We start from the raw sequence: 19,237 nt of genomic DNA on the forward strand, positions 1-19,237 counted from the left end.
AAGAAGAAGAAGGAGTTTATTATTATTTAATACAATACAGCACAAAATACAATTCAAAATGGAATTACAATACACTCTTTCCCCCTCGAAAGGCTCCATGGCCAGGGATACAAGGGGGGTAAGAAGGAGTTCCTAAGATGTATTTACTTGACGAGATTGTTGGAAAAAATTAAGAAATAAGACTAAGTATCTCAGTTGATCTGGGCTATTAGCTTTTGGTTTTTTTTTCCTCGCCGTCTCGAAATTTTTCGTAGGGAATTTCAGGACATTAGAGGAACTTAAGAAAATGAAATTCTTTTTAGTAATTAATATCCTAAATGGCGTCTAATGAGTTTAACGGTACGCAACAAATGCCACATATCTTAGAAAATTTGCCTGACTGTAGATACATGGGGAAAACACCCCAAAAGGGTAAGTGATAGTAATGAAAAGTGCACCATTAGATTCAGCATATTAGATAACGTACTGTGGAGGTTTCAAGTTCCTATCTACAAAAAATGAGGATTTTACTTTTTTTTTCTACAAAAAAAAGACCATGGGTGTGTGTTTATTTTCTTATAAATTATTTTTGATTGGAATGTCACCCAGATCAGTCAGTAAAAAAGACCAGACAGTCACTTAAATCCATTTTCCCCCTCTCATGCTTTTTGGCTACTGACGCATCTGATCTGATGGGTACCACACCAAGTCAACTGAAAGTAATTATTCGTGATTCTTAGTCCCATCCTGTAGTATTTGTGCCGTTCTATCATAGGTCAACTTTTCAATAGTCTTCACATTTTTTGTATTTTCTTAAACCTATATCTCATCCTGCTATATAACTCAGGTCACAAAAATATGAAAAAATAATTAGTTTAGTTAAAAATACAAGAAAAAAAAGTACGTGATTTTCTGCGTCATTCGCTCTGCTTATATTTTGTAATATAGGTAGAATGTTTCAAAATTCCTTTTTTTCTTCATTATTCTGCTTTTCATGCTTTCTCTTTGGCTGTGCATTTTCATATATAGGGGGAATATTCTGTGGGGGTAAATTTATGGCGGGGGGGGGGGGGGGTGGGAAGCGGAGGCAATTTACCACTAAGTATGACCTTTGAAGTAGAGAGAAAGGGCAATAGCCTTTGAATTTCTTTTAGCTTTATCTTATCCTGCTATGATAACTCAATATGCAAAAATTTGAAAAAATAATTAATTTAAATAAAGATAAGATGTAATTAAATAAAATTTGTTAGATTAATTCCATTAAAAAAAGACTAATGAAAAAAACGTTGGTAAATAGACCGCAGTGTAAGATGAAGAAGGCGTATCGGATGGCAGTGAAATTCATTAAGAAACATAACAGTAAATTGCTACATTGTGTCCAATAGCATAATGCAGCATAGGTATGCATTACAATCTACCGGTGACCAGTGTAGTAGATAAATCACATATAACATGGTATAAATAGCAGTTTGAAACATTAAACTCGGCTTAAATTTATTGGCAAGGAGGTGCTTTGATTTTTATTCAAGTTCGACCTTAATGGAAAAATCACAATGCAATGACTTCTCATTGGTATGTCAATTCAATTCAGATGACAACAACAATAATAAAGATCCTAGAAGCGAACTGGTTAATGACCAAAACAATAAAAAAAAAATCGAAAATGAAGAAGAGAGAAAAAAAAGAAAAGAGAAAACATGGGTAATTAGAGCAAATTGAATTTTTAGAGAAATATAATATCAAGATTTTAGTACATTGTTATATAGCGTCCGAAAACTTGTGGATAGCTCGACACTGGAGGGTATTGAATTCCATTGAAGTACAGATTTATAAATTGGGGATCGCTGGGCGGAACTAGAGATACACCTGGGGACAATGAAAGAACGGTTGGATAAACTGAGACAGGGACCTTCAGAATTATTACTAATAAAATAAGATAATAAGTGGGGAGGAAGATTTTTATGGTAAGCGGAGTATGCAAGGGATAGATTTAATTTTTTGATGATTTGTTCAAAAGGGATAATACCAAAATCGGAGTACAAGTCCTTGGTGGGATATAGTCGTGGCAACCGAAAAACTGCTTTGACGGCTCGGTTTTGAGCAGATTTTAATTCATTGGTAACTGAAGGATAAAGTATTGCCCCATACAGATCCGCAGTATGAGATATATGGGTAAATAAAAGAATAATAAAGGGTGACAAGGATATCGGGAGGAAGAAAATAATTCACACGATTAATCATACTTACCTGTCGCAAAATTATGGCTCTGATATAGGACACGTGTGTTGCAAATGATAGGGAGGAGTCTATGTGGACACCAAGAAACTTGGCAACTTCTACCTGCGGGAGGAGATTGGTTGAATATTTTAGGCCAAGTGCTGGCTGAGCTTCATTTTTTTTGTAAGGGGTTCGAAATAATACCACCAGACTTTTCTTGCTTTTAATGGTCATGCAGTTAACGAGACACCACTCCTGTACTCTATTCAGAAGGGTTTGAGTAGAGGTGACGACGGATGGTAAATTAGGACCGGTGATGGTAAGGGTACTGGAATGTCTCTTCAAATGCCACCCTTGAGAAAATGTTTTATTGCAAACCCCACACTCATACGGACTTCCGCCTTTATGAATTTTTTTTTATGTAAATTGTAATAATACTTTCTGGAAAAGCTTTTACTGCATTCATCACAATCATATATTACACCACTGTGTATTTTTAGATGGGAATTGAAATGAAATAGATGAGAAAATATTTTTTTACATATGTGGCACTCGTACGGCTTTTCACTGCTATTGGCAACTCTGTGCAAGTCCAACTGAAATTTTTGGGGAAAATTTTTATGGCATAGATCACACTCATACGAATTTCCATCATTGTGAAGTCTTGTGTGAATCTTCAAACTCAAGTTCTGAGAAAATGTTTTCTGACATATATCGCACTTGTAAGGCTTTTCACCAGTATGGGTTTTTCTGTGTTTATTCAAATGAGATTTTTGACAGAAGGCCTTCTTACAGAGCTCACAAGTATGTGGCTTATCTCCGAAGTGGATTCTTTTGTGTTTGGCCAAATTCTTACTTGTAGAAAAACCCTTTTTACACACAGAACTTTTGTGCGGCTTTGCGGCATCTTGGAACATATTTAAAATCAGGATCGTATCACCATCTGAATCACCACTGGATATTGAGAAATTGCTTTCACCTGGTCTCCCTAAGTCAACTTCTGGCTTTAGATATGTATTGGAGGAGTTAATACAGCAATGAGCTGTGTCTTCTTCCGCGTCTTGACCACTGAATGACAATGGAGCACTTTTAACACCTAAAACAGGAGATCAAACACTATGTAAAAGAAGAAACTCATACAGTAGTATACCGCTCACAAATATAGCCTATACAAATAAATTAAGTGGAAATTCTTGCCTAAAATGAAGGCTAAGAAGGACCAAATCAAAACAATTTCAAACTTGCAAGTACAAATTTAAACTTTACGAAATTATGAAACCATTTTCCAAGGAGGGGGGTGTCCGAAATATGAAATACACATTTTTTGGCTAAGCGGTCTAATGTTTCATTAGAACAAAAAAAAATCAAAAGTAAGAATTTCCATGCTGATAAAGCGAATGTTTATAGACAGGGTGATTAGTTCTTAGGTTATATAATATGAGATGCTTAAATCATAAAATTGCTGACTGAGAGATTAACTTACAAATATGGCTCAGCTTACTACAACTCATAATTATTTAATATATAAAGAAGCAATAGAATATAAGGAATTTATACCAATACTTTCGTGTGCTTCTCTTGGTGTGCACAGTAATACCTAGCTTGCACACCTTGATTATAGACTTGGCGAGAAATTCCCAGAAATTCTTGATATTTTACTGACAAACCATAAGAAACATATTTAGTTTTTTTTTTATCAAAGGAACACTAAGTCGTATGAAATTTCTTACAAGCAATATGCTTTTTGATTACCATTTAAGAACACATTCCCTAACTAAAAAAAAAATTCTTTTGTGAATTATTTATTTTTGCTACCAAAAGGGTAGTTCAAAGATTATGATTAAAATATTAAATATAAATGACGGTGACTAAGCTTGTTTCTGGAGCTTAGGCCCTTCAAAAGGCTGAGTTGCAGGTTTTTGGTTAGACTGTCCTTATTTTGGACGATAAGCTATGCACAATGTGGTTCAATTCTACCTTATAGGGCTATAATAAAAAAGGTTAAAAAGATTTTACAGACGAAGGATGACAGATTGTCAAGGATTGTGCCTTTTTCCATCAATTAGGGGGGAAGGAAGGACAAAAAGCAGGCATCCCCCAAAAGTTTGCTAAGAGGCAAGGGGAAAAAGATGGAGAGTGAAACATAAGGTTTTCCTATTGGAATGCTGGTCATAAATAACCATCAGTATGATTTCGTCTCTCTTTCTCTACTTTACATGCCATTCCAGGTGCCACAAGATTCGAGCAAGTTGGGGACAAAGGGGTCGTGTGTTTTGGGTCTATTTCTTGTTCTTTCAAAGCTACTTGCACGGTCAAACATAATGTTCTTCTCCCTGGACTATCTTTGTTTGGAGTGCATGGAATCCCACCAGAAACTTTAATCTTACCTCTCAGGGATAGCTTATGTTTCGGTTAATCGAACTTCTTCCTTTATTTCGCCTATGTCGAAAGGTGTCCAACAAGGCTCTGTGATTGGACCACTTTTACTTCTAATTTATGTTAATGATCTTGTTAATGGTCTTCATACTCAAGTCCACCCTATCCTCTTTGCTCATGACAGCAAATTTTTCATTGCTGGAATAGACCTATCACCTGGCACTTCTGTAGCTCACGCTCTTCTTGATTAAGTGAAAAAGTGGTGCTTGTCAATTGATGTTGCTCTCAACAGCAGGAAGAGAGCCATTATATATTTCAGGATCCCTTATTGCATGTCTGACGTACAGGAGACACTCATCCTGCTTTAAGGGAACGATATTATACCTGAACCTGCTACGAGAAAATTTCTCGTGCGTTTCTTGATTCTTTTCTTTTTTTAGACCCCATATTACTCGCACCCATTCACTCATCATGCGTCAAACTTTGATGTTACATCGGATTAAATCATTTCTTTCCCCTGGTGCAATGCTTTTTTTTTATTATGCTTTAATCTGCCCCTACTCTTCCTCTGTGGTAGTATCACCAGATCTCTTTTGTGATCACTTCAAAGAGCCCATAATAAGGCAGTAAGGCTACTTTTCTTCTCCTGCTGCTACAGCCTTCTTCTAATCTATATTTTTGATACTAGTATCATTGGATCGTATTGTAAGTAAAACTGATCTTTATTTAGCGCGTTCTGCTTTTAGAGGTACCCTTCCACCGTCTCCGTAGCATTTTTATTTAAAGACAGGCTTAGGTAGTAGATGAATAAACACTTTAAACTACAAACTATCTTTACTGCATTCTAAAATACTTCCAGGAGATTTCCCGTGAAAACTAAGCGTTAAGAGGAGGGTTTGTTGTTGAGAGGATGAAGGGTTACCTCTTATTTATAGGATAAGCCCTGTTCGATCTAATTTTAATGTCGCTCTTTTCTTTCATTGGACATAACTCATGTTTTAGACTTTATTCGTTGCAGGGGTTCAGCACCTAGTAGTTTTTCTTCGGTTAAGACAGGCTTAACCCTTCCTTTGATCTTTTACAATGATACTGGAATAATTCCACTGGATCGTATTGCAGGTAAAAGCAATCTTTATTTAGCGCATTCTGCTTTTCTAGGTACTCTTCCACCACCCCTACAGCAATTTTTTTCACGGACAGGCTAGGGTAGGTACTCTTCTTCTCTGCGTAGTTTCTCTCGCAGATTTATTTTACAAAAACGATCATCAGCACCAGCTCAGAGGTCTTCTGTTTATCGATCCACTCTACTATGGAAACCACCCCTCCAGTTGTCCCTCTTTCTCTCTGCAAATACAGTTTGTCGTCGGGTTTCTCCAGTCTAGTAATCTTGCTCCCTAGTCTTCTTTTTAATTCTATCCCAATTTATAAGTCCCTCTTCTCTTTTTCTTCTTTTCTGTTAAAAGTTCTCGTCTTGTTCCAGTGTTTTATTATTCCATGTGGTTTAGAGTCTACTATGTAATCTATGGACCAATAATATACGGACCTTCAAAATATAGGTCTTCTGTTTATCGATCCACTCTACTATGGAAACCGCCCCTCCTGATGTCCTTCTTTTTCTCTCTGCAAATAGTTTCTCGTCGGGTCTTTCCAGTCTAGTAATTTTTCTCCCTTTTCTTCTTTTTCAATTCTATCCATCAACAGCGATCATCAACAGCAGCTCAGAGGTCTTCTGTTTATCGATCCACTCTACTATGGAAACCACCCCTCCTAATGTCCCTCTTTCTCTCTCTGCAAATACAGTTTCTCGTCAGGTCTAGTCTAGTAATTTTTCTCCCTTTTCTTCTTTTTTAATTCTATCCCAATTTATAAGTCCCTCTTCTCTTTTTCTAAATCATTTTCAGAAACCTTCCTTTCTGTTAGTACTCCTCGTATTGTTCCAGTGTTTTATTATTATATGTGATTTAGCGTCTACTATGTAATCTATCCGTTCTGATGTTCTATCTCTCTCCGTGAAGGTAATTTATTGGTGGGTCTTTCCGTAGTTTTTACCCAGCAATTCTTCTCCCTGGTTAGTTTATCTTTCCTCTTTTCTGTTTTTCTATTATTCCTCCTTATTCTTCATTTATTTGAACTTATTTGCGCCATTTTCAATTTCATAGTTAATAGGTTATTTTAATATATTGAGTCATTTTCTTGTGTGTTATGTATTTTTATAAATGCTTTATGGTCCCTCCATAAGCTTGATTCTGAGGACCATGTTTTTTTTTTCTTTGTCGCTCGCTTTTGCTTGTGCTATATTTAGTGTAAATAAATGATAAAAATATTCACAGGCAAAATATTAGTGAGTAATACTTGAGACCATATTAGTGCTTGGTACTATAAATGGGAACCAACTATATATTTTATTTACATTTAAGACTGTATGTGGAAATTACAGGATAAAAGAGCATTGTTTCATGGAGGAAAATGTATGTTTTATTTCGAGTTATTGAAAAACCTTTTCTTCTCATAAACTCAAAGTCAAAGGTGCCAACAAAATGTAGGAGAGAGGGCTCGAACTCCTCAGTCACCCATACAGTTCGTTGAAGGTTTAGCCACCCCCTCCTGACCGTCAATAAAAAAAATGCCAAATTCTGAATTCTTGAAAGAATTCTGAATAGGCTTACTCAGGGTTTCGATATAACGAGCGTCAGCCAGATTCAAAAGACCTGAAAATTTCGACCCTGGTAGTTTTGAGTCTTTTTTTTAAGTATTGATTTCAGAAATTGACTGAAAAATTATTAGCTGTGACAAGTTTTGCGCGCTCAATAGCAATTTTAACTGAAAAATATTAGATTGAAGAGGAGCAAGAACTTCTGATAAATACCCTTGAAACATAAAGAAGAAATGTTAAAGCCCGCCAGGAAATAAAACTACTTACTCAGAATCAGCATTTGCTTTATAATAATCAAAAGCCTGATCTGAAATTTGAGAAATATTTAATGATACATCTTTATTCCTGATAAAGATTTATTCCTGAATATTCCTGAGGGCAGCAAAAGGGCAACTTGCTTAGTAAATTTAAAGTGACAAGGACATCAAAATTATTATTTTTTGGCATGGACCCAGGGAATCTTTGGCTGCACTTGGACTCAACTTGGGTTCAAAATAAAATTCAACAAAAGATTTTCAAAGAAACAGAAACAGATAAATTAAATTTGTTGCAAGCAGAAATTAAGTAAAGAATTTAACTTGATTGTTTTTTTTTTTGCAATTTCTGTTCCTTTTGGATTTTGGTTAATGATAGTGGTTTCAACTTAAATTGGTATATGACTCTATGTCTTATAATCTTAAGAGTAAGGTAGCTCTCAACGATTCTTAGAATTCTTTCTTTTGTAGAAAAGAATATTTTATTTCTCTTCGTTTTTAATAATTGAATTTTTTATTTGATAATAAAAGAAACATGTGTAAATCTTTATGTGATTCATCTACTCAAAAATAAAACTGCGGTTTGGTATTTGTGTTATGGACAGAATTTGCCAACAAATATGAATAATAGTTGTATTAAAAAACTTTTGGATGGGTGGGTACGTGGAATATTATTCAAACAAACGGATTTCTATAACGGAGTTCTATAAGGCTGAAGTCTTCCTGACCGCCATCATGTTACACTCTTCAATATGAACAAATGTTAATCTACCATAAATTGAAAACACCGCGAAAATATCAATTTAATACCCTTACGCAGACCTGAGAAATTGAAGAGCCGCCCTTTTGACAACTTAAAAGAGCAGAGTTCCTATTGAATTAGTTCACCCCCATCGTGCCTTAACAGTTTCAACTTAATAAACTTAGCCAATCCGTAGATATCGTAGATATACCCTTTTGACAATCTAGAAACATATAGCCTCTTATGATTTAGCTTTAAACCCTACTCAGCTTTCCCTGAAAGTTTTGGCTAAGTAACCTATTCCATTCTCACGATATTACATGTATGCCATTTTGATAACCCAGATAAGCTAAAACTCTTTTGATTTAGCTCAATCGATGTACCAGCAGTTGCAGTTCAATTCACAATCGCAGGGTAAATAGTAATAGTTACAAGTAGTTGCGCTCGCAAGAAGTCGCAATCACAAGTAGTCACAGCTCTTGTCACAAGGAGCTGCGGTCGCAAATAGTTGCAGTCAAAAGTAGTTTCAGTCACAAATAGTTGCCGCATTAATTAGTAATAGTGGTAGTCACAATCGTTAGAAATCGCATCCATAAGTAGTTAAAGTCAGAAGTAGTTGCAGTCGCAAGTTATTGTTATTAGTCTCAAAAGCGTGGAGTCACTATCGAGGTCGCAAGTAGCAAAAGTCACAGTTGCAAATAGTTACAATCACAAGTAGACCCAGTCTCAAATACTCGTAGTCGTAATCAAAAGTAGTCACAGTCACATGTAGTCGCAGCTGGAAATAGTAGCAGTCTCAGTAAGAACTACTTTCATTCGTAAGCCTAAAAGGGAAAAAAAATATCCTTAAAGAGAATATTAAAAAATAAAAAAACTGTTTAAAAATAATTTTTCCACCAAGCGCAGTCTCAACTTTTGTTTTGTCATTTGTGACCATTTAATTTTACTTTTAATCTAAACATTTGTTTTTGTGTTTATAAAATGAAGCATAAATGTTACTGCCCCCTAAAAGCGGTTTAAACTTAGCAGTTTAAACTTGAGAAGCATCTGTTTTTTCAAATGTCAAATTTTTAGATTTGATTTGCAACAACAGCTTGATGAGCATTAGCTATATTACATAGAATTATTGATCCATAAAATGTATCTTATTAACCTATTCAGACCAAAAATCATAGATTTTTGTTTTCCTAACTTTCCCCTCACATTTCGAATAATCATCGCATCACAATGGGGTAGCGTACGGTTGGGCAGCTACTTTTGACACACCTAATCAATTAAACAGCCGGTTCACACATATTATTGATTCGTGACCCATAGCGTGACTCTACCACAAAGAAAGAAAACGATCAAAAATGGGGTTTTTAAAGGCCAAACGAGAATACTGAAAAAACACACAAAGCAAATATTTCGAGAGAACAACCGTCTCTCTTCTTCAGAGTGAGCAAAATGGTAATATTCAAGGAAAATTCCGAAGAAGAAACCATCAAAACAAACGTGGAAAGTCAAAGTGAAAAAAAAAATGAAAAAAAATAAAAGATAAACAAAATTCAATAAACGCCAAAAATTAAAAGAATTAAAACAAATACCTAACAAGTATAAAGCTTGTCATTCGCCAATATCCGTGGTTTGCACAAAATCCAAAAAAATAGAACTGTTTGGATTCGATTTTTTTGGATTTTGTGTAAATCGTGGATATTGCCGAATGACGTGCTTTATGGTTATTAGGTATTTGTTTTAATTCTTATAATTTTTGGCTTATTTTGAATTTTTTTATCTTTTAATTCTTTGTTTTTTCATTCTTTTTTTCACAGTGACTTTCCGCGTTTGTTTTGTTGGTTTTTTCTTCGGCATTTTTCTTGAATATACTATTTTGTTCGCACTGAAAAAGAGAGGCGTTTGTCCTCTCAAAATATTCACTTTGAGTATTATTTCGGTATTTTTATTTAGCCCTAAAAACCCCATTTTTGATCTTTTCTTTCTTTCTATTATGACAGGCCAATGTGGTTAAAGAAATTATCATAGACTTTACCTATCAGGTAATGTGTAATATAATGACCAAGAAAGTTGACAAGTCAAAATTAAATTTTCTCGGCCACATTTCAATGCATAAGAAAGCAAATAACATTTAAAATTCGGAATATGGTTGAAAACTAACCTTTACAGTTGCTAATATTTAACTCCAGTTTAAGAAGGTTTAAGTCAGGATTAAGCTCTTGAGGTAGGCTACGGAAGACATACAGCAAAGTATCTTCGCGTTTGGGAGACAGAGTAGGATATCCAAATGATTCTTCAATTTTACTTGGATATATGTCTTCAGCTTCTAAACAAATTTATATTAAATTGAATTTTAAAACTCTCAGGAAAAAGCTTCCTAGTATTTTTCAAGAATACGAGAAAGATTTTAACATGATTCCAAGACTTAAGTACAGCAACTTGAGAAAATACATTTGGAAGGAGTGGCAACTTATTTGAGTTAAACAATTGTCCACTTTACAATTCAAATATGACAGATAAGTGGTGGTCTATTCTAGTTTATAAATTTACTTCATCAGATTTGCTTACTCACACAGACTATCTTCACTAAATTTTCAAGTAGCAGGTTCATGTTCATTTATAAACAATTCTTGTATATATGCCTGATGCACCCCCGGATACATGCCTGATACATTTATCTAATTTTATAAAAAAGGATGTAGCCCCCCCCCCCAAATAAACACTGATACATACACGCAATCACACAATAATAATCATCAGAATTCCACCCCACTAAATCAAATTCCTGCTCACAATCCTGATAATTATCATAGGCAACACAATAGCCACATAATCAACACTGCCTAAGTATAGAACATAGTCAACTCTATGCATCATTTTCTTTTCACCAAGCCACTTCATATGAAAGAAGTTGCCACAAAACATTGGAGGAGGCTTATTCGATTCAAAATTAAAATTCTAGTCCATTTTAAGAGTCAGGAGTGATTAGAAAGCAACCCCCTTCCCACTCCCCTTTTTTATATCCCCTTTTCTCTTAAAGATGTCTGATCAAAAATGTTAATAGTTTTCAGTTCAGCATAATTGAAAGGTCCAATAACTATGCCTATGGGTATGACATGACCCCACATCCAAGACCAAGGGATGCAAGTTCAGCAATTTACCTATTGTTATGGGTAAATTACATATATTGAATTAGTTTTTTATTTATTATTACAGGTTTCAAGGCTCCATCACAAGAGATGATATGCTGCGAATCCAGGTATTTGTCTCGCTTTTTACTTTTTAAGTATTTATTACACCTTAGCTTGAACGCCTCAAGAGGAGGATTTTCCGGTATTACTTTCGCTGTAAGGTCATTTGGCGACGGACTGTAAAGCGAAACTTTTCTTGAAGTATTCCTGGTGGGATGTACCCCGCACATTGGAGTCCTGCCGAGCTTTGCTTTGGCGAGTTTGTCTGAAAGACTTTATTCTGTCTGAAATGGTTTTCGAAACCTCCTCAGACGGAGAGCAATATATGTGTTTGTAGACAACCGACATTAACACCACATCAAAACAATCCTGGATTGACTGTAGAAGGATGGCATCAGAGTTTCAAGAAATCAAGGCAAAAAAATGATGTTTTGGATACATTGAAGAGGAGTAATGTGGTTAAATAGAGCCCCAGTAAAGAGGGGGGGGATGTGTACTACATGATTGATCTGATATATGACGTGAATAGTGTCAAAACAGACATGTCAGGGGGAGGCTTTTGTATCTAAGAATTACTCCTAGCTTCTGGGAGCAGTAGGATCTTGAATCTCCTGAGGTGTTCAACCCACGTGAGGTCCGGTGACTGTGGAACACCCTTGACAAGATATGAACCCCAAGAAGCCAAAGTGTGTCTACTGTTGTTAGTGCTTATCGTTTGAAAATGAAAAAAGGGTAATCCTTCACAGTCTATGCCTGCAGAATCAAGAGCTCTTTTATGTTTGATACACTCACACCTTATTTTCTTTTTCAAATCGACTGAAGCTCTCTATGGGAATTGCTAAAATCTGCTGGAATCGTAATGGAAATCTTTGTCGTCATTTCATCACGAAAGTGGTGAGACTTTTTTACAAACCTATCCCCTCCATCATTTACAAAAAACAGCAAAAGATTCGGCCCAAGAATACTTCCCTGGGGTACTCCAGCTAAAGCAGGGCGTTCTTTTGAAATGGAGCCAACGAGAGCAAGACATATTGAACGTTGACGAAGGAACTCAACAAGTGCTTCAAATAGCAAATCATCAGTTCCATATGTTTCTAGATTGGACAGAAGACCTTCGTGCCATACGCGATCAAAGGTTTTGCGATATCTAAGGGAAGAGGGCCTAATTTGCCTAATTTCACTCCTGTTAAGGATGGTTTATGCAGGTTTTTGCGCATGCCATAAGTACGTATGGTTGGTAATAGCCTAAAGAACCAGAATCAATTATGACAATTTCTCTGTTTGGTGTTCAATACCCCAAAGCACAAAATATGTGTGTGTTCAAACCCTAGGATCTTTTCATCTTTCTCTGAAAAATTATTCAGCTCCTTAAAAGAACCTGGCATAGACTGCTAAATCTATGTTCACGTGGGCCTATGCTTATTTTACCTCATAAATTATTTCTTTATCGTTTCTGAGACTCAATCATATACAGACATATACAGGGTATTTATTGCAAATTTGTAGCCATAGCGAACCCGAGTGCCAAACGGACACAAAAAAAGCCCAAGATAAACCCATTTCTTTTAAACAAAAAAGAACACAATACATGCAATTCGCCAACTACGGCACCTCAGTAGAACATTAAAATACATAGAATGCCAACCAATTTTTAGAAAATCACCAAATTAAATTTCGGTATTTCACCAAATTTGGTGAAAAATAATTAAAATTGGCAATCCTGTCCCAAACATACTGTTAGCAAAATTCTACAGCCAACCCCAAAAAGCAGTAATTTTAGAACCTCATACAGACCCTCTCCGTTTTCCTGTTCTAAACCAAGTTAAAAATCATTTTTCTTTTTAAAAAGTCACCTATTCGTCACTCTTCTGGCAATTTTCCAAAAAAGCAGTCCATATTACCGTTTTCGGTTCTATTTTCTGACCCACTGATCTTCCGAGCCCGAAAACAGGAAGATGGGACAGAAGTAGCATTTATTAATTCTTATCTTTCTATCCCATTTTTCCAGAAAGCAGATAGTATGGACACGCTACCATGAGAAATTCATTTTTATAGTTTCTGTGGGATGATCCTACAGAAAAAGTCACTGCAGTTTCGGTTGATTCTCGTTTCTCAACTTTTTTTGGCTAATTTGAGGAGTTTACAGCAAGCTAAAGCTTGGTCTTCATAATGCATAGAAATCAAGCCTTTGAAAGAGCGATGTTGAATGCGCATTTGAATTAGTTCAGAATCCCCCCATAGCATGCCCTAAAAGTTTTAACTTAATGCTCAAACAAACTAAGATACAGTATTTTAAAGGAAGGATATCAAATCATAATCTTGCTTGACATTGTGGTAATTCGTTTGGAACTACGCCATGTTAAATGAAAATCTGAAATCTTTTTGAAGATTTTACTGTTCAATGTTAAACATAATTTGAAATGATATAATTGCTTTCGCTAAAGCGAGAATTACACTGTAGGCTTTAGAAATTTTATGGTTGCGGGAGAAAGAATGGGATTTAGAAGTCATAATCACGACCTAGATGCATATGATGTCTATTGATGCAACTCAATGTACCCCTCAACATCCCGGCATTGCCCCTATATACCCTTTGTCTTTTTGGACGGGTCCAAGATTCCCCCATCCAATGAGAAATCCTGCATACAAAAAATGGACTTAAACATCCTCTGAATCTTCCAACCAAAAAATCCTCAGTCGCTCCTTAGATATTGCTGACATTCCCTCTTGACAACCAGCATATACATAGCGTATTTCGACTGTGTTCGGCATTCCACTCAACCTTTTTATTAAGTTTCACCTTAATACCCTAAGCCTCTAGGGAGAACCAAGTTGAACATACCGCCTTTTCTCGATACAAAACTTATATGATAAGAATAAACAACTTGCATAGCTTACATCTCTTGCCCAGGGGTCTGTAGAGGGTTATACCGATGCCAGAGGCATAGTTATTCGTATTTGACTTTTGGACTATAATGAACAAAATGCCTATTTCACAATTTTGCTCGGATGTAACTGGGGAAATAGAGGGTGGCATAGGGGTTGGTTGTACTCCAATCGCTTTTGACTGTTGAATAGCATGCCAGAACTTAACATTCCCTATAAAGCGAGTAACTTCAAAGTTTATACAATTACCCATCATATATGAAGTGTGTGCGGGAATAGTAATAAGAATGTGATGAATTTGCAATAACAATTATTATAGGCAGCGCTAGATTGTTGCCTGTGATTTTTTATATCGCTTGTCTTCTGACCACATATTTTTTTGTGATGCTCGTTGCCCATATCTTCTAACCGTAGGTTTCGTTGTGCTTTATTTCAGTCAGACTTTTTTCCAAGCATTTTTCTTTAGATTTACGAAATGGCCTTGTCCCTTTAGATGGTTCCCTTTGCTGAAAAAAAAAACTCCATTAGATTCTTAGATTCGATTTTATAGATTCACTTTGAATATAATAATAATTGTGCTGGGATTCTGTCCTATTGAATCCTGGGCATCTTATTTTCCTGGTTGTTGTTTTTCCAACATCACATTATTTTCAACAATTGTATTTTTGCGTTTTCGGGCGGTCATAATACACAAAACGATATTTGATCGAGAACAATTACCAAAAAAACTTCTTTTATAGTTTCGCCCAAGTTATACATATTTATGTAAAACTAGATATTGTTATAAGTTCAAAACTATTTTTAAAAAAAATGGCGTTATTGATTTAAATAAATTCTGTCCGTATCTTAGAGGACCTTATTTTAGATTCAATCACCCCCAGGGGTAAAGACAATTTTTTCCGAATTCCTGACGTATTTTGATCGTTTTTTTTTTTCACGCCAAAAGTTGTTAGTGTGCCGATTATCAGAAGAATTAATTGAGACGTTTTCAAGAAAATGTACATGCGAGCATACTTGCCTGTATAAAGAAAGAAAATTGACATTTTCAGAACCATGCTTTATTAAAAAACTGATTGGCTAAACAAAACACTAAATTTAAAGGAAGTTAGTTTTAGGTAAAATGACAAAACAAAATCGAAACTCAAATGCAGTTTTTATTGACTAGTTTGATACTTCTGTCAATAAGAATTTTCTCAGCCAGCTTTTGATTTTTATGACTCTTATTATATTGCATCAACACACCTTTCTTTTAAGAATCACGATCATTACACACACAACACTGTTTCAGAAAATTAAAATATACAAAAAAGTTTCTTATGCCTATCACACACAAAAGGCTTCCATCGACTGGGAGTTCTTTGGTGTATCGGTAATTCTGAACTAGAAGTTAAGTTTCGCATACTTGACACTAAAATATGTGTTTCCCCTAAAAGAGTGTGTGTTCTTTCGTGTTCAGATAAACAAGAACCAGAATTTTTTTTCTTATACCCGACACTCAAATAGTTTCTTTTCATTGTGTGCTCTTCGATGCATACATAAATAAGAACTGGCGCAGAAACTTTTTTCACATTCTTGAAAGTGTGTATTCTCTTGTGTACCAATAAATTTGAATAAGAAATGAAGCTTTTTTTCACCCATTTGACATTTGAATGACGTCCCTCCGGTGTGCCTACTTTGAAATATAAGTAAATAAAAGCTGATAAAAAAGTTTATTTGACATACCTGACAATGAAATAGTCTTCTTCAGTGTGAAGTCTTTTCTGTTTCGATAAACTAGAATTGGAAATAAAGCTTTTTTCACATATTTGTCATTTGAATAGCTTCTCTCGAAAGTCCCTTCTTTTTAGCATAAATAAATAAAAACTGATAGAAAGGTTTTATTCACAAAATATTTGGCACTCGAATAGTTTTTGTTTCTGTATGTATTCTTTGATGTGCAGATAAATTGGAACTAAAAGTGAAGCTTCTTTCACATACTTGACACTTGAATGGTTTTTCCCCAGTGTGCTTTCGTCTGTGTATAGATAAATGAGCCTTGGTATTAAATCTTATTTCACATACTTGACATTCAAATGGTTTCTCTCCAATGTGCGTTTTTTGATGACGAGATAAATTACGACGAGTAGTAAAGGCTCTTTTACATACTTGACACTCAAATGGTTTGTCCCTAGCGTGCATTCTTTGATGAATAGATAAACCAAAACTGGTTGAAAAGCGTTTTTCACATAAGTGACACTTGAAGGGCTCCTCTCTAGTGTGACAATTTTTGTGATCTGATAAATTAGGAGTACAAGCCAAAGTTTTCTTATATACATCAAGCTCAAAAGGTTTCATCACAGTATCAAATTTTTTACGTGGCAACCTTTCCATCGTAAAACTAGGCTTCTGTTCAAACTCCTCGTTCCTTGTATCACTAACTTCGGCCAAGTGACCAAACTCAGTCACCAGCTCACTTTTGCTATCAAAATTCGTTTCCTGCTTAAGGTATACATTAGAACAACCAGGTACAAATGATATTCTAGAAATTTGCTTGGATTTACAATCCTCTACTAACTTAGTGGTATCTAGAAAAAATAAACAAGTAAAATTATAGCTATGCAATTGTGAAGGGGGGAAGGGGGAATTGGATTGAAACAAGGAAAAACTTAAGTTGATAGAGGGATGCGATAATATATTATTCAGAATTAGACCCATTTTTATATGTACAGCTTTATAAGTAAAAATGTAGAATGATTTTTTGTTTAGATTAAGTATCCGATAGAGTCAATTGCTACCTGTGCAAGACTACCAGCAATGAATCTGACCAGAGCTCTGGAATTGTAAATTTGGCAATAATAGGCAACGCTATAGCGTTGCCTATTATAAAGACCCATATGGTTTCAGTGTTTTATTACTTTCCTTTTCAAAATCCCTTCATATGGAAGGCTTGGTCTTATAAACTCCGGAGGGAGCTCATTTGATGGAAAATCAGAAGTCCCAGTGCCTTTTTTAAGATTCAAAAGCGATGAGACGGCAACTATCACACCTATGTCTTTCTTCCACATCCGATAAATATTCTGAGATAGCCGTATTGTTAAAAATAGATCAAAGATCAGATACCAAAAACTCTGGGGTCATCAAAACACTCCAGAGCCGAGGGGCAGGTGTTGTAAGTTATGCCCTAAGAGCATATAAGGTTTTTATGGAAGGAGGGCTCGTGCAAACTTCAGAGGCAGTTCATTTGATTAGAAATTGTAAGTTCTAGTTCACTTTTTAAGAATCAAAAGTGATCGAAGGGAAACTAGCCTCCCCATGAACTCCCAAATACATCCGATCGAATTTTTATATAATCATTTTGTTCAAAATAGACTAAAGATCATATAACAAAAGGGTTGTAAGTGATGCCACGGTTGTATATGATTTTTATGGATGCAGTGACCGTATAAACTTTGAAAGAGGCTAATTTGTCTTAAAATTGATTGTTCTTGTTCACTTTTCACAGTCAAAATTAAGATGAGAGGGCATGTTTGATTCTAGATTTCTCGAATACGCTGACTACTTGTGCACTAAGATTTATGAAAACAAGGTCACCACATGAAGATTGCATAAAACCAGCCTCGTCCACCCCCTAGCACAAAACCCAACCCCCTAATTTCCTCCAACTACCAGCACTTCCAAGTCGCAAATGAAATAGTATAAAGAATCACAACATAGGAACACCACTGCTATATTTATTGCATCTCTTTTTCTCTTTTCATTCAATCACTATGCTCCAAGTATTTTCCAAATTATTGCAATTTTATTTACAGGCTGGTCGTATCAGATCATTAGCTGAACAGCTCTTTACAGGCTTCTTGTTAAGATTAAAAGAAAAATCACAATGACTTTAGTTAATTGTTATACTTTTAATAGTGTCTATTATGCTTGCTAAACTTTAACTTGCATTTGAATGCAAATATTGTAAAACTTTTAAGTACGTAATAACATTTTTTAAAGCATGAAAGCGTAGACACTGGTATACTTAGAAAGGACAAAAATTAAAAAAGAAGGAAGCGGTCTTTCAGCGTGGTTACTACCATTTAAGGACTTGGAGAAGGAAAAACTAAAAAGACTTAAAAGCTGAAAAAATGGAACAAGTTGCAAATAAAGTGTTTGGTGAAAAAGCAAGTGCCAAATTTGATTTGTATCTGGTGCTATAAACAACTTTCTAAAATGCTGAGTAATACAGAATACGAGGGATGACAACGGAGCTGATTCTTTTTTTGTTAAAGAATGAAAGCGTAGGTGTTTGTTGGAAAAACAAATGCCAAATTTGATTTTTATCTGGTGCTGTAAACAACTTTCTAAAAGGCTGAGCAGCACAGAATATGAGGGGTGACAACAAAGCTGATTGTTTTTTTTTTGTTTTTTTTTGGTGTTTGGTGAAAAAACAAGAGCCAAATTTGATTTTTATTTGCTGCTGTAAACAACTTTCTAAAACGCTGAGCAATACAGAATATGAGGGATGACAACAGAGCTGGTTCTTTTTTTTTGTTTAAGAATGAAAGCGTAGACATTGGTATACTTGAAACCTAACTTAAAAAAAAAGGTGCAAATTAGAATTGTGAATTCAATGGGCTTGTAGCTTAATTCTATATGATCGAAATGGAATGGATCCAGGTTTGCTAATGCATTGTATCCAGGTCTAATAGCCCTCCCGCCCTCCGAGCAAGGGTTAGAATTATACAAGTAGTTCATTGTCAATACATAACATTTTGTGGAGGGGGCTGTCGTATTCACTTTAGAAGAGGGCTCATTTGATTTGAGATTGAAAGCTCTAGTTCTGTTTACAAGAATAAAAAGGGATCAAAGAGCAGCCAGCTCCTCCCCCTTTCCTCAAATGAATCAATTTTGAGATAGCCATTTGTTCAAAATATTCCAAAGGTCAAATAACTATTCTCCTGGGCTTGAAATCCCCCTCCCTTCA

The 19,237-nt window shown here is 35.3% G+C and overlaps 2 protein-coding genes across 2 annotated transcripts in view; both read right to left on the minus strand.

The window, feature by feature from the left end:
* LOC136027996 (zinc finger protein 28-like) lies at positions 1-16,134 on the minus strand. Its single transcript, XM_065705523.1, has 3 exons — positions 16,015-16,134; positions 10,377-10,541; positions 1-3,292 (listed from the first exon to the last, which is right to left on the minus strand). The coding sequence occupies exon 3, from the start codon at positions 3,111-3,113 to the stop codon at positions 2,538-2,540; it is 576 nt and encodes a 191-aa protein (XP_065561595.1). The 5' UTR covers positions 3,114-3,292; positions 10,377-10,541; positions 16,015-16,134; the 3' UTR covers positions 1-2,537.
* The window catches only part of LOC136027995 (zinc finger protein 583-like), a 27,870-nt gene continuing 24,617 nt past the window's right edge, over positions 15,985-19,237 (minus strand). The window contains exon 4 of the mRNA XM_065705522.1: positions 15,985-16,856. Within this exon, the coding sequence (XP_065561594.1) occupies positions 16,174-16,856 (683 nt within the window). The 3' untranslated portion in view covers positions 15,985-16,173. The remainder of the gene's footprint in view (positions 16,857-19,237) is intronic.

The sequence above is a fragment of the Artemia franciscana genome, chromosome 6 (assembly GCF_032884065.1).
Source record: "Artemia franciscana chromosome 6, ASM3288406v1, whole genome shotgun sequence".
Lineage (NCBI taxonomy): Eukaryota > Metazoa > Arthropoda > Branchiopoda > Anostraca > Artemiidae > Artemia > Artemia franciscana.

Coding starts and splice junctions, on each gene's coding strand:
- LOC136027996 (XM_065705523.1), bottom strand. CDS start 3,113: ATGTTCCAAGATGCCGCAAAGCCGCACAAAAGTTCTGTGTGTAAAAAG.